The 14,824-nt window shown below is 45.9% G+C and overlaps 1 protein-coding gene across 4 annotated transcripts in view; it reads left to right on the forward strand.

Annotated features, from left to right (window-relative positions):
* Window positions 1-14,824, forward strand: part of LOC137624350 (equilibrative nucleoside transporter 1-like) — a 788,303-nt gene that overhangs the window by 585,918 nt on the left and 187,561 nt on the right. For all 4 annotated transcript variants that reach the window (XM_068355039.1, XM_068355041.1, XM_068355037.1 and 1 more), the window contains exon 2: window positions 7,220-7,298. In XM_068355039.1, coding sequence (XP_068211140.1) covers window positions 7,228-7,298 — 71 coding nt within the window. In that variant the 5' untranslated portion in view covers window positions 7,220-7,227. The remainder of the gene's footprint in view (window positions 1-7,219; window positions 7,299-14,824) is intronic.

The following is a 14,824-nucleotide window of genomic DNA, read 5'->3' on the forward strand; positions in this document are numbered from 1 at the left end:
CCCTTTGTGTTCTTCCCTATCCTTTTCCCTCTGTAATCCTGTGTCTCGCGGTGTCTTACTAGTGCGTTATGGAGCATCTCCGTCGTTCCCCTGGGCCTATGCCCGGCAAATCGTGTGGCGATTTCCTCTCTAAGCCCGAAGTTGACCCGCACTCCTTGTGTTCTTCATGTAGGGGCAGTGTGTGTTCCCCTATAGCCACGTGTCCGGAGTGCGAGTCCGGGAACGAGGTGCAGTGGGTGCGATACGGCACCAAGAAGAAGAAGGCCTCTCGAGGTTCTCCTAGGAAGCCCAACGTCTCTTCGCCTCTCGCTTCGCCCGGCGTCCCGTCGTACAGAGTCTCTCTGCCGTCTTCCCCTACCCAGTGTAGGGGTCAAGGTAAGTCTGTTGCGGGGAAGCGGCCTGTGGTCCTTCCCTAGGAGTCTGATTTACCTGACAGTGGGATTGTGTCTTCGATCCAGGCAAGTTGGGGGCCTGAGGGAGGGGCGGGTGTGTGTTCGGGGGACGGAGCCCTGGTGAAAGCAGGTCCCGTCTCGTCGGACGGTTCTATGTGGTGTAAAACTGCTGCAGTCTCTTCTCCTGCCTCTTGGGCAGGTTTTTCAGGTGCGTCAGCAGCCGAGGGTGCCGACGAGAAGGAGGACTCTCCGCCGTCAGACACCCTCGTGTGTGCGCCTCCGAAGATGCCCTTCAGATCTCCCCTGAGGATGGAAGAGGAGTTTGAGACCTGGTTCCCCAACGAGGAGCTCCCCCGCTCCCCTCCAACGCCTTCGGTTACGTTCCCGGCCGTCTTCCTGGAGCCTTCGTCGCCAACCGAACACCATGTGGAACCACCAGCAACGAGGCGTGACTCAGGCCCTTCAGCGAGGTCCTACAGGTCTTTGGGCTCCTCGGTCGAGGCCTACTCCTACTCATCGGAAGATGGAGCCCCGAGAGACCATAGGAGACGGCGAGATAGGTCCCGCAGGAGGCGATCTCGCTCACGTTCCCGTTCAAGATCCCGCCACATGAGTAGGCATTCGAGATCCCCCAGGAGGAAGTTTAGGAGAAGCGTTTCGCCGGAGGAAGAATGGGTGCTGGTCTCCATCCCCCGTAGACAACTCTTGGGGGCTGCAGCAGTCCCGGGCACCTCGGGATGGCTCCCTAGGTCCCGCTCACCGGTAGGTTGTGTCTCCAGCAGAAAGTATGACCGACGGAGGGACTCATCTCATCAGGCGCCAAGGGACAGGCATAAGTCCGCGAAGGTTCCGACTTCATCAGCCCAGCGGAGAGAGTCGCCCCTTCAATCTGGCAGCCGCGTCCCGGCCTCAAGATCTACGATGCATCGTCCGGAGCGAGAGAAACCCCTTTCCTCGACGGGCAAGCCCACAGACCCCTGGTCCGCCGGAAGAAGGGATAAATCCAGGACGGAGGCCTCCGTTCCAGCGGCGATGCCCGTCCTACTTCCTGAAGCGAGGAGACTGGACCACTCCAGGAAGATGCCTCCTCCACGTACGGCTCCCCCCGTCGGAGGTCCTCTGTCACGAGAACTGGAGCGCCCAACGGAAAATGTAGAGGACGGGGCAGAAGGTTCGTCAGCGGAAGTTTCAGCATACAGGAGGGTGATAAGCCTCATCAGGCATCACCATAGGCTGGACAAATCTGAGCCTCTACTGACAAAGTCTGGCTCTCGAGCCTCAGCAGGCTGGTGGATGCGCCTGTACAGCAGAGGCCCTCGCTAGCCCTCCCTTTGGCTAAGGATGTGAAGCTGGGTTTGGCGCACGTTAACAAGATCATGGCCAACCATGCGGAAGCCCCCAAGAGCCAGAGCGTCTCTAGACTTCTCCAGGGCCTGAAGACAGAGAGCCGGTTCTACCTCCCTGAAGGACACCGCGCGGGGCCCTGTGCGGTGGAACCAGCAGTCGCCATCTTGGGACAAGGAGCAGCAGAGGAGAGGGCTACCACTGCCCCGGTTTGTTTCTCCCCGGCGGAGACTTCCATGATGGAGGAGCTGGTTCACGTGTCATCGTGGCTGGATTGGTGGCCCTTCACGCTGGTAGGGTTCCAGTCCTCGCACGACCTCACAATTCCGGAGAATCAGGCCTTGCTGAAGGAGCTGATTAGCTCGGGAGGTAAGGCCCTGAAGTTCCTTTCCTATCAATCCATAGCACAGGTCGCCAACTGGATACTGAGGAAAAGGGACACTGTGCTCTGCAAACTAGTAAGGCGGCTCCCTGACAGAGAAGCGAGGTCCCTGAGGAGCCTTCCACTGTGGGACGACTCAGCGTTCCCCTTCAAGGAGGTGGAAGAGACTGTGGAGAGGGTTAGGAAACTAAAGGATGCGGGAGAACCCAGACCCCCTCCAGCGAGAAGACCCGCCCATAGAAGGACACCCTCCGACGTCCTTCTCCCCCCTCGCACCTCACCTAACCAGCCCAGGAGAGACGCCCCTACTACATCCTGGCAGCAACCTTCGCAGCCCTCCCATAGAGGAATGTCGGCTGCGCAGTCAGCCTTCAGGCCTTCCTATTCGGCCGCCAGAAGAGGTCGGTCGGGCCGCGCCTCTCGAAGGAGATATGGAGAGAGGCCCCCTACTCCTGCCGAAGCCTCAGGTGGGGGATTGCCTCAAACATTCTTGGCAAGCATGGCGAGACCACGGATCGGACCCGTTGACCGTGGCAGTCCTGAAAGAAGGGTACAGGTTGCCCTTCCTGGTGGACCCCCCACCTCTGATACCAGATCTGCTGGCGGAATGGTTGGCACCGAAAGACCCCTTGAGAAGGATGGCCCTACAAGAAGAGGTCTCTGCGATGTTGGCGAAAGGGGCAATGGAGCCAGTCAAGAACCCAGGTCCAGGGTTCTACAGCAGACTCTTCCTGGTGGAGAAAGTGACAGGGGGCTGGAGACCAGTCATAGACCTCTCAGCCCTCAACAGGTTCGTGTGCAAGACCGACTTCAAGATGGACACTCCGAAGTTGGTCCTAGGGGCCTTAAGGGAAGGAGACTTCATGATGTCCATAGACCTCAAGGACGCATATTTCCAGATCCCTGTCCACCCCTCTAGCAGGAAGTACCTAAGGGTAAAATGGGGTACCCAAACGTTGCAGTTCAAGACCCTCTGCTTCAATCTGTCCACAGCCCCTCAGGTCTTCACGAGGGTCTTCGCAACAGTCTCAGCCTGGGCACACGAACAGGGTATCCGCCTGATTCGGTACCTGGACGACTGGTTGTTGCTTTCATCATCAGGGGAAGTACTGAGGGAGCAAGGCGCAAAGTTCCTGCAGTTTTGCAATGTCCTGGGTATCACCATCAATCTGGAGAAGTCCCAACTGATACCCTCCAGCAGGATGACCTACCTCAGGATGGTCCTGGACTCCCGGTTGCGACAGCCTTCCCTTCCGCGGAGAGACTGGACAACTTGGACCAGATCCTATGGCCCTTCCTGTCGGATCAGCCCAGGAGAGCCAGGGACTGGCAGAGGCTGATAGGCCACCTCGTGTCATTAGAGAAGCTAGTCTCACAGGGGAGACTCAAACTCAGGGGAGTATAATGGAACCTGAAGGAGGCCTGGAACCAGAGAGACTCCCCGCACAAGGTGGTCCCGATGTCCCTGGAGACGAAGGAGGTCCTCGAGTGTTGGCACGACAGATCGAACACTCTCAAGGGGATGCCCTTCGCAGCCGACCCTCCGGAGATGCTCCTGTTCACGGACGCATCCAAGGAGGGTTGGGTGGTCATCTCCTCGACAGTGCAGTGAGAGGAAGGTGGGTAGCCGAAGAGAAGAACCTGCACATCAACGTACTGGAAATGATGGCAGTGCAAAGGGCGTGCCTAGAGTTCGTTCAGAGGCTCCGGGGAAACACCGTGGCACTGATGTGCGACAACGCCACAGTGGTGGCCAACACCAACCGTATTGTGACGACTGTTTAGTACCTCTAACAGTGAGGCATTTGTTGACCGAATGCCCCAATTATAACAACTTAAGGAATAGATATTTGTTTGAGGCTCGAGGTGAGGGTGGCAGGTTCATCCTTGCCAAGATTCTTGGAAATGATGTGTCCTACTATGCAAGTGGCATTTTTAGATTTATTTCAGAAGCAGGTCTTCTGAAAACTATTTAACTTTTATGACATTCAACTTTTATGATTTTAATTGAATACTCCTTTATTTTTTATTTTATTTTATTTTTTATTTTTGTATACATAAATTAAATGTTACCGGCATCAATGACCTTAGATGTCAGGATTCCTGAAAACTTTAAATCAATCAATCCTGTACAGGAATAACCCAGACCTAGCGTTGTTCTCAAACGCTTCGGAGTCAGGATGAGGAGCAACACTAGGAAGCAAGGAGGTCTCAGGCTCTTGGGAAAAGAATCAGACCGGATGGCAAATCAACAGGAAAGAGTTGATGGCCATTCTATTAGGACTGAAGGCCTTCAAAGACTCAGTGTCAGGGAGGATAGTGGAGATCAACTCGGACAACACCACGACTCTAGCTTACATCAGAAAGCAAGGGGGAACTCACTCTCTGTCTCTGTTTGAAACAGAGAAGGAGCTCCTTCTGTGGTTAAAGGAAAACAAATTAGAACTGACAAGATTCGTGCAGGGCCAGAAGAATGTAAGAGCAGACATGCTCAGCAGGAAGGGCCAAGTTCTTCCCACGGAATGGACCCTCGACCAACAGGTCTGTCAGAGTCTGGAAGTTATGGGGGAGACCTTTACTAGACCTTTTCGCCTCCAACCAAAACAAGAGGATCCCCAACTATTGCTCTCTAGTCCCGGACGAGGAGGCAATAGCAGTAGACGTCTTCTTGATGGATTGGACGGGGATGGACACATATGCATTCCCCCTGTTCAAGATCATCAATCTGGTCGTCAGGAAATTCGCTCTCCTCGAATCAGGAAGAATGATCCTAGTAGCTCCATTCTGGCCAACAAGAGAATGGTTCACGGAAATGGTGGACATGTTGATGGACTTTCCAAGAAGCCTTCCTCCAAGTCCAAAGCTTCTCAAACAGCTCCACTTCGAGAGGTATCATCTGACTGCCTTCAGACTATCGAGAAGCCTGTCAGAGCGAGAGGTTTTTCGGCGCAAGCTGTAAGAGCTATCGCTAGAGCGAGGAGGGTCTCTTCGCAAAGAGTCTACCAATCTAAGTGGGAAACCTTTAGAGCTTGGTGTAGGCGGCACAAGGTTTCCTCAACCACTACCTCTGTGGGCCAAATAGCGGATTTTTTTGTCCCTCAGACAGGATGCTAAGCTGGCCGTATCCACGATTAAAGGGTATAGGAGTATGCTCTCAGCTGTCTGTAGACACAGAGGTTTAGATTTGTCTGAGAATAAAGACTTGTAAGATCTCGTGAAGTCTTTTGAGACACCGAAGCAGGCTCCGTTAAGGCCCCCCTGCTTGGAATCTGGATGTGGTGCTGAAGTTCCTATGCACCAAGAAGTTCGAACCCATCTCACAAGCGTCTCTTAGAGATGTCACGAAGAAAACCCTTTTTCTGATGGCTCTGGCCACAGCTAAAAGGATCAGTGAGGTTCACGCTATTGAGAAACAAGTGGGCTTCAACCAGAATGGAGCAGTATGTGCGTTGAGGATTGCCTTCCTCGCCAAGAACGAGAATCCATCAAAACCCTGGCCGAGGACTTTTGAGGTTCCTAACCTCACTAATCTAGTGGGTCAAGAGCAGGAGAGGCTCCTCTGTCCAGTTAGAGCTCTCAGAGCGTATTTATCTCACACTAAGAATGTTAGAGGTGCATCTAATTCCTTATGGTGCTCAGTGAAAGTTCCGCAAAAGCCCCTTTCAAAGAATGCATTGTCATTCTTCCTGAGGGAAACTATAAGAGAAGCTCATCTCTTGTGTGAGGAGGAGCACTTCGGTCTTTTAAAAGTACAGTAAAGGCTCACGAAGTGAGAGCTATTGCTACTTCGCTGGCATATTGTAAGAATATGTCAGTTAGACAGATTATGGAAGCAACTCTGTGTTCGCCTCTCATTACCTCAGAGAGGTAAGAGTGGATTATGAAAAGTGTTACACCTTGGGCCCATACGTAGCTTTGACTTCTGTATTAGGCAAAGGAGTTACTACCTCCCCTCAACCTTAACTTTTGTATACCTGTGTTTGGGTCGGGGTTTTTACAGTTGTCTGAGGACTTTGACTTGTGGTACAGTACCCTCAGTCTAGCTAGATAGTTTATATTTATTCTGCAAGGTTAGGTGGTTAGTTTGAGTAAGGTTGCAGTTTTTAAAAGGGGCATAGGTAATTCTGAAATCTAGTCAAGTTGTTGGTCTCACCCCATTTGACAGACTCGATTGAGTTGTTTTCAGCATGACAGGTCCACTCCTGGCAAACACTCCTAAGGGAAAGCAACTCGAGAGGCAGGAACCTTCGAAGTCGGCTACCTTAGCAGGTAAGGAATCAAGGTTTGTTTTTTCTCCTACAACTTATTGTTGTTTTCCCAACGATGGTAACTGTCTGTCACCCTCCTCCAAATGTGTGAATCAGCTATATACTGTATATATATAACTGCCAGGTAAGTCCTATTCATAGAAATGGAGTTTTTATAATAAAACAAAGTTTTATGAATACTGTACTTACCTGGCAGTTATATATATATTTTAAGGCCCACCCACCTCCCCTCAGGAGACAGGTCGGGCAAAGATGATCTGAGGAACAGAAAACGGGAATGATTCCAAGTACCACCCTGTAAGGGTTGTTAACCACCTAACCGCACAACCACCACACGGCGGTTGCCGCGATTTTTGAAAAATTCTGCCGGACGTCAGAGACTAAGCTATATATATATATATATAACTGCCAGGTAAGTATTCATAAAATTTTGTTTTATCATAAAAACTCCATTTCAAAGTTGAGGTACTTTTTTCTTGTGACCTTTCTGTAACTGGGTCTTCTCTTTCATATTTTCCCACAATTTCATTGACCTTAATAAAGTACTGAGTTGGTCTTTTTTTTTTTCTTGTGCCATTTCCTTATTTATTGCTTTTTTGATCAACTGTTCTGCATCCTTTCTCATCATATGTCTAGACCATCTCAAATATCATCTTTAATATCATCTCTACAGTAATGTAATACACTGTAGGTGCTAGTTTCATAAGGGACTGTAGAATTGTGACTTGTATATACATGTACTGTAGTATTTTAAAACAACTTTATCAGAAAATTTTAATTCATATTAGGATATGCTGTACAATGGATTTAAAATGTACTGTATTGCTTTTCAGAAAACACCATGGAAGGTGAACCCTCACCGAGAATAGTAAGGGTGGCAGCTGACCTCCCAGAACCTATTGGTAGTCGTAGGTAAGGATTAATTCATGTGTTTGGTTTGGTTGTATTAAAGTTTTAAGTGTGACTTGTTCCTTTGCAAAGTAGACCTTCTTTCTTTTAATAGATGCATGGCTTCAGTAGAAGTTGTACGTCCGTTAAACTGGTGGTATGTGAAAGCTTCATTCCCCTCTCAGTTAGAAAGATGAACACTTTTGACTTTGGCTGTAAGCAGTATGGACATTAAGTACTCTGCTGCTTCTATAATTCTGGCTATTGATAATTTTTATCTTTATGAACTGTGTATGCATGTTTACTGATGTTAACAAGGTAGTTATCACTACTTACTAGTAGTATGTGAAGCCTCGTTTACTTTTCAGTCAGAAAGATGAATACTTTTTACTTTGGCTGCAAGCAGTATAGACATAAAGTACTCTGCTGCTTCCATAATTCTGGCTATTAATAATTTTTATATTTACAAAGTGTGTTTGCATGTTTGCTGACGGAAACTTAGGAAATGAGATTGTGCTCTGTTAAGGTAGGAAAGTGATGATGATGATGATGGAGGACGGAAAGTGGTGTGGCAGGTTTATATCTAAGCCTGCCATTGATCCCCACCTCATTTCGCTTTGTAGGGTACATGACTATTTGTAGTTGTCTCCCTGTGATGAGCGATGTTTGTGGCCTCTTTGGTGGGAACATCTCTCGAAGAAGAATAACAAAAGACTTGAGAAGGATTCTTTACAGTTGATGATGAAGAAGTTTTATAGCTTTTTCTTATTTCTTGGGAAATTCAACTTGCTGTGTCCTGCAGATTTTTATTGGGCTTGATCCGTGAGAAATACTTTTAGGTGGGGAGAAGACGTCGGCTCGCTCTCTGAGCATTCCTCAGGAAGTGCAGAAATATTAGCTTCCCAGTGTGAGGGGAGTAGTCCTTTGCCACTTTCTTGAAATTTGCCTCGGACTATACAGACTGATGATGACAATGTTGATTTGTTCCTGGTGAGGTTGTGTCCTTTCGTTGACATCTCTTTGTCATGCATTTCCCTTGGGGAAGGATATGACAAAGTAGATGTTCGCTTGGGAAAGCCTTTTGCCATAGTTCTTGAGACTGCATTCTCTCTTCTCATTTGAATGATGATACTATCCTGCTAACTGATACTTTCAGAATCTGTCATGTAGATTGTGATTATGGAGGATGGGAAGGTTGGGCGTTGCGTTCGCCTTTTGATGACTGAAGATCCTAAGGTCTGTGTGGACCTCTTCAATCTTGAGGAAGAACTATGGAAATAGTCCTCTGAGAAACCTGGAATAACTAATGGTATGCTGTATTTTGAATAGAATGTAGTGTCTGAGAGGTTTCAGACTACCTTTGCCTAGCTGTACTTTAAGGACGTTGCCCGTAATACCTCCAGGTTGGGGGTTTGGGGGAGCCTATAAGTCTATCTGCTGAGTCATCAGCAGCCTCTGCCTGGCCCTCCCTGGTTCTAGCTTTGGTGGAGAGGAGGCTTGGGCGCTGATCATATAATATATGGTCAGTCTTTAGGGCATTGTCCTGATTGCTAGGGCAATGTCACTGTCCCTTGTCTCTGCCATTCATGAGCAACTTTTAAACCTTTAAAGTGGCAACTGAGTAATTTAACTCTCCCAGCTCCCGCATATAACTAGTATGCATCTCATTACAGGTAAGATATTCGGCATAAGTCTCAAGGAAAGGTGAAATGACTAGCTTTTATACATTTTCTTAGTCTCCTCTCAAGGAGGTGAAGCAACTACAACTGTTACGGCCTGGTCAGGTAACTGATGTTGGTCAGTTACACGACAGAACATTCTAGGAAACTGCATTCTTCCAAGAATCAATTCCTTCATCCTCCATACATGGATCGTTGTCATCCAGTCACATTCCTCAAGTCATTTCTTGTTAAACACCTCCAACGTTATCTTGCACTTAGTGAGTGTACTACACGTGTTTCATATACGCTCGTACACTGTAACAGTTTTGATTGTTATCTTATCACTCGCTTTTCCCTACACTGTTAGTAAACCAACTTGTATAAACTTGGTAACCGCATTCACCTTGCCTCTCGGTTGTCACTTAACTAGCGCCTAGCACATTGGTGAACACCATAATGTCTAGTTCCCTCCCTCCTTTTCCCTCACTGCTGTTACTTACTGTTTGATGATACCACCCTCCAACACTGTCTCTACTATCAACGCCACACCCCTGAAACTACCGCCCTTCATTAGTACAGAGGCATTCGCCTAGTTCTAGCATGCTGAAGTCCAATTTCGCATTATGGGCGTGACACACTCAAGTACCAAAGCAGACTATGTTCTCACAGGGATCCCCGAGAATAGTTTTCTGGAAATACAGTAATACTGTACCTCACAACACAAAATTAATTCGTTCTGGAGTGGCTTTCGTGAAGTGATTTTTTTTGTGTTATGAGTCTCATTTCACATGCAAAAGGCCTAATTTGTTCCAAACCCCACATAACGTCCCATTAAATCTCACAATAAAGCTACAGTATAACCACACTGAAATACTGTACAGCCAAATACATTTGAACCCTTCAATATACCTAAACTAACTGTTAATACCTGCAAATTAAGTAGTTATTACAACATAATGTAATAATAAATGGAAAATAATACAATACATACAGTACAATACTGTATATATACTAAATATACAGTTCCATATGTACTGTACTATTATAGTTACCCATTTCATAGACTACAGCTACATTTTCTGTTGTCTGAACCAATTTTCTTCAATTCTTTGAGATGGGTGACTATTTTATTCTCGGCCTGGAGGGCAAATCTCTTTTCTTAAAATGAAACATTTTTTTCATAAAGTGAGTCATAAAAATATTGGCATCTCATTTCACAGCTTGAAAATTTCATAAGCAGAGTCTTTTGCGAAGAGTGGTATGACTGTGTATATGTATATATATATATATATATATATATATATATTTATATATACATATGTATATATATATATATATATATATATATACATATATATATATATATATATATATATATATTATATATACATACATACATACTATATATATATATATATATATGTGTGTGTGTGTGTATGTATGTATATATATATATATATATATATATATATACCTATACGCACATCTATACATACATATGTGTGTGTATACACTATATATATATATATATATATATATATATGTATATATATATATATATATATATATATATGTATATATATATATATATATATATATATATTTGGTGTCAGGCCATGTCATCCGGATGGAAGGTTCCTTTAAGTAGCTTCCTAGGGTATATTTGACTACAGTGATGTTCCCAGAGAATTTACCTTAAGGTCTCCAGAATTCTAACTCCTTTAAGGATATTGCATAATATCAGGGGACGTATATCTTGATACGACACATAGCAATCTTCACCCTGAATAGCGTTTTCGCTTCGAGGGGGAAAGTGGCAAAAATAGAAGGGGAGCCATTATCAAGGTACCCTTCCTCCGTTACTATTTGAGTATCTAGATGGTGCCATCGTCGCCGCCATATTTATTCCTTTATCTTTAGCGATCTCGCTCGGTGATTTTCCCGGTTGTTCTCTCGTTACTTTGGATTATTTTGGATTTATCATGCAATCTTCAGCCTCTTCTTACTTTGGAAAGTTGAGTATTTACATTGTATAAATTTCAGCTCTTGCCTCACAGTGAAATTAAGTCAAATTAAGTTAAATTTTGTGGAAGAGCTGTTGCCTGAACCGGAGGCATCATGGGCGCTGTCGTTCGTAACGCATGAGTTATTTAGTTAGCCAGAACGACTTTCCCGGCATAAATAGCATAAATAAAGATAGCTATTTAGTCTTCATTGCTAGGAGTTAATTATATATTGCCAATAGTATACGTAATAGTTTTGGCGATTTAGGTAAACGAATCTTACTTACGCTAGGCTTCCTAGCCTAGGCGTTTCAGTTTACTTTCATGCATGATATAATAGACATTTCTAGTGTTATTAGATTTAAATGAAGCTATTTAGGCAATTTATACATGGGAGATTTTTGGGCTCAGGCCATGTCGTCTTGATGGAAGTTTCCTTTAAGTAGCTTCCTAGGGTATATTTGACTACAGTGATATTCCCATAGAATATTACCTTAAGGTCTCCAGAATTCTAACTCCTGGCGCAAATATCCCTAAATTTTCCTTCTAGGAATATCACATATCAGAGGACGTATATTTGACACGCCACATAGCTATCTTCACCCCGAATAGCGTTTACGCTTTGAGGGGGAAAAGTAGCAAAACACGAAGGGGAGCCGTTAACCCTTTTACCCCCAAAGGACGTACTGGTACGTTTCACAAAACTCATCCCTTTACCCCCATGGATGTACCGGTACGTCCTTGCAAAAAACTGCTATTTACATTTTTTTTTTGCATATTTTTGATAATTCTTTGAAAAACTTCAGGCATTTTCCAAGGGAATGAGACCAACCCGACCTCTCTATGATGAAAATTAAGGCTGTTAGAGCAATTTAAAAAAAATATTCTGCAAAATGTGCTTGGAAGAAAAATAACCCCTGTGGGTTAAGGGTTGGAAAGTTCCAAATAGCCTGGGGATAAAAGGGTTAATAAGGTATCGCTCCTCCGTTACTGTTTGAGTATCTAGATGGTGCTATAATCGCGGCCATCTTTATTTCTTTTTCTGTAGCGATATCGCTCATTGATTTTCCTGGTGCTCTCTCGCTATTTTGGATTTATTGGATTTATCATGCAATCTCCAGCCTCTTCTGCCTCTGGAAAGTTGAGTATTTGATCTTTACATTGTATAAATGTAAGCTCTTGCCTTTTTATGAAAATTTAAGTTAAATTAATTTATGGAAGAGCTGTTGCCCGAGCCGGAGGCGTCATGAGCGCTGTTGTTCGTAACGCATGAGTTATTTAGTTAGCCAGAACGACTTTCCCGGTGTAAAGAGCATTAAAGAATGTTAGCTATTTAGTCTTAATTGCTAGGAATTCTTTATATTAAGCCGATAGTATTCGTTTTGGTTTCGGCGATTTAGGTAACCGAACCTTGTTTACGCTAGCCTTCCTAGCCTAGGCGTTTCGGTTTACTTTCATGCACGATATGATAGACTTTCCTAGTGTTATAAATTAAATGATGCTTTTTAGGCAATTTATACATGTAAGATATATTGATTGCATAATATTTTCCTCTTCAAAGATAGTATACGAGAGAAAGTTTCGGTGATTTAGGTAGTCGATTCTCGCTGCCACTAGGCTATTAGCCTAGGGGCTTTAGTATACTTTCATACATATTCTCCGGTTACTCCTGTGTATCGTTTTATTAATTCAGGCGGAGATCTTCTAGAATTATTATATAAAACGATACTTGTCTCCAGTGGAGATTTAAGGGTAATCCCTCCTTCCCTCTGAGTTTAGCCTTAGGCTATAACCCTAGTCAGTCGTTCCTCGAGTTGTAATTCCGGCAGGACTAGGCTAGGTTTTTCTGTCCCTTCCCTGTAATCGCAGATGCAGGTTTTTGGATTTCGGTCAGAACCTCAGAGTAATTAGTCTTGTGCCGTCAGCTGGCCGGCAGGGTGAATAGTTATTCCCCTTCCAGACTAAGCTGCCAGCATAGGAGGCTAGACCTCCCTAGACCACACCTAAAGGCTTTATGATATTGCTACCTTCTCCCTGTGGTCTAGTTGACTATTCTTGTGCTGGCAGACCCTAGGCTGAAGAATACATTCTTCTGCCACCTAGGTGATGCCGGCACTGGAACTCTGTTCCTCTCTTGTTTAGGGGTGGCGGCTAGAGTGCTGCCGGCCCCTTTACTGTATTGGCTGACCCTAGGCTGGAGAATAGAATTCTCCTGCCACCTAGGATGGCTTCAATACTGGAACAAAGTTTCTCTAAGGTGTGGTAAGACCGACAACCCTGCCGGCTCCTTCAACGCTTCATACAGGACCCTTGCCCTTCCCACTCTGTCCTTTAGTGATGGCCTAGCCATCGCAAACCTCTGGCCGTTGTCCTACAATTGTGCCGCTTGCTGGCAGGTTGTGGGGCCGGCTCGGGCTTCTGTCTGTTATTAGCTTAGTCGCTCAGCTTTCCCTTATGGACGCAAAACTCCGGGATAGCTGTGCCGGCTGCCGGCAGAAGATCCCTTTACTGTAGAGTATTCTTTAGTCCTCTCTTGGACTGCCATTCACAAACCTGTGGCCGGCAGAGACCGGCAATAGTTGTTGATGGGTGGAAGACTGAAGGCAGTAAGGCAGAGCTCTTACATCATCCTTCACTCCATGGTTTCTCTCTCTCTATCGGCTAGTGCCGCGGGGTACTAACCTAACCGGCAGCTGCTGGCCACTAGCCTAGCTGGCAATGTGCTGGCTAGACTTGTGCGCCGGCAGCCCAAGAGTCACCGGCACAACTGACTTAGCCGGCAAAGAGCCGGCCGAATTCAGACTGCCAGCCACTACTGTGACTGGCAAGTCGCCGGCTGGACTAGTGCGCCGACAGCCGGAGGGCTGCCGACCACCATCAATATAGTAGCCACTATAATTACAGATGGCCGGCTGGCCTAGTGTGCTGACAGACGGCGACCTGCCGGCAGCCTGTGAGCTGCCGGCCACCATCACAGGCGGCAATGCGCCGACTGAACTCTGCCCTTGTGCTAGCCTTGCCGGCAACATGCCGGCTAGAACTACAGTACTGTATATGACTATACAGTAGCTAGTATATTTGCAGTATAGATCATACTGCAAACAGAAAACTATAGTATATATTATACAGTAGCCAAAATTTCCAACATACTCTGTATAGCCATGTGCAGCCCATTGTTGAGACCATACAATATAAAGAAAGAAAGTTCTTTCTATACACTGATAGATGATCAGTTACAAATGACCCTCAATCTTAAACCTTCTGGAAACTAGTATGAAGTTACACTTACCTATCCTTACAGGGTAGAACTTTTCCAATGGGCTTCCTAAAAAAGGCTAACCCTTGGTTTTAATTTTGAGGGAGGTCACAGCAATTGGCTGGGCAGGAAACACATGTATGTGTCTTTCCTATTTCTTTTCTAGCTTATCTATCCTGAGCTATATGCAAAAGTAAAAAAGAAAAAAAATTATAATATTTGTAAAATTTATCCAGCGAGATGAACTACCTTATACTCATTTTATTTTCCTCTCTTTACAGGAGGACCACCCTAAATGTAGCAGTGTCTTCTGCAACATACGGAGCAAGAGCTTCTACGGCCATGAGGTGTGCAGGGCGCGCTCATGCTGTTCCATCACCAAGGGACCTCTGAAGTATTGGGACCCCCAGGTATATAATGTTTGCAAAGCCTTGGTTACTGAAGCTTTTGATGACCCCAAGACAACGGAGTCAAGGGATGCAGTAAGGGATAAACTGCGTAGATGGGTCCGTGGCTTCCAAAAGAATGCCACGGGGCCTTACCTTCCGAACGAAAGGATGCGGGCCTATCTTTTCTCTAAGGCGTCTACGGATGCCGTCATACCATAGCCTCTCCCAGAAATCCCTTGCG

The sequence above is a fragment of the Palaemon carinicauda genome, chromosome 31, assembly GCF_036898095.1.
Source record: "Palaemon carinicauda isolate YSFRI2023 chromosome 31, ASM3689809v2, whole genome shotgun sequence".
NCBI lineage: Eukaryota > Metazoa > Arthropoda > Malacostraca > Decapoda > Palaemonidae > Palaemon > Palaemon carinicauda.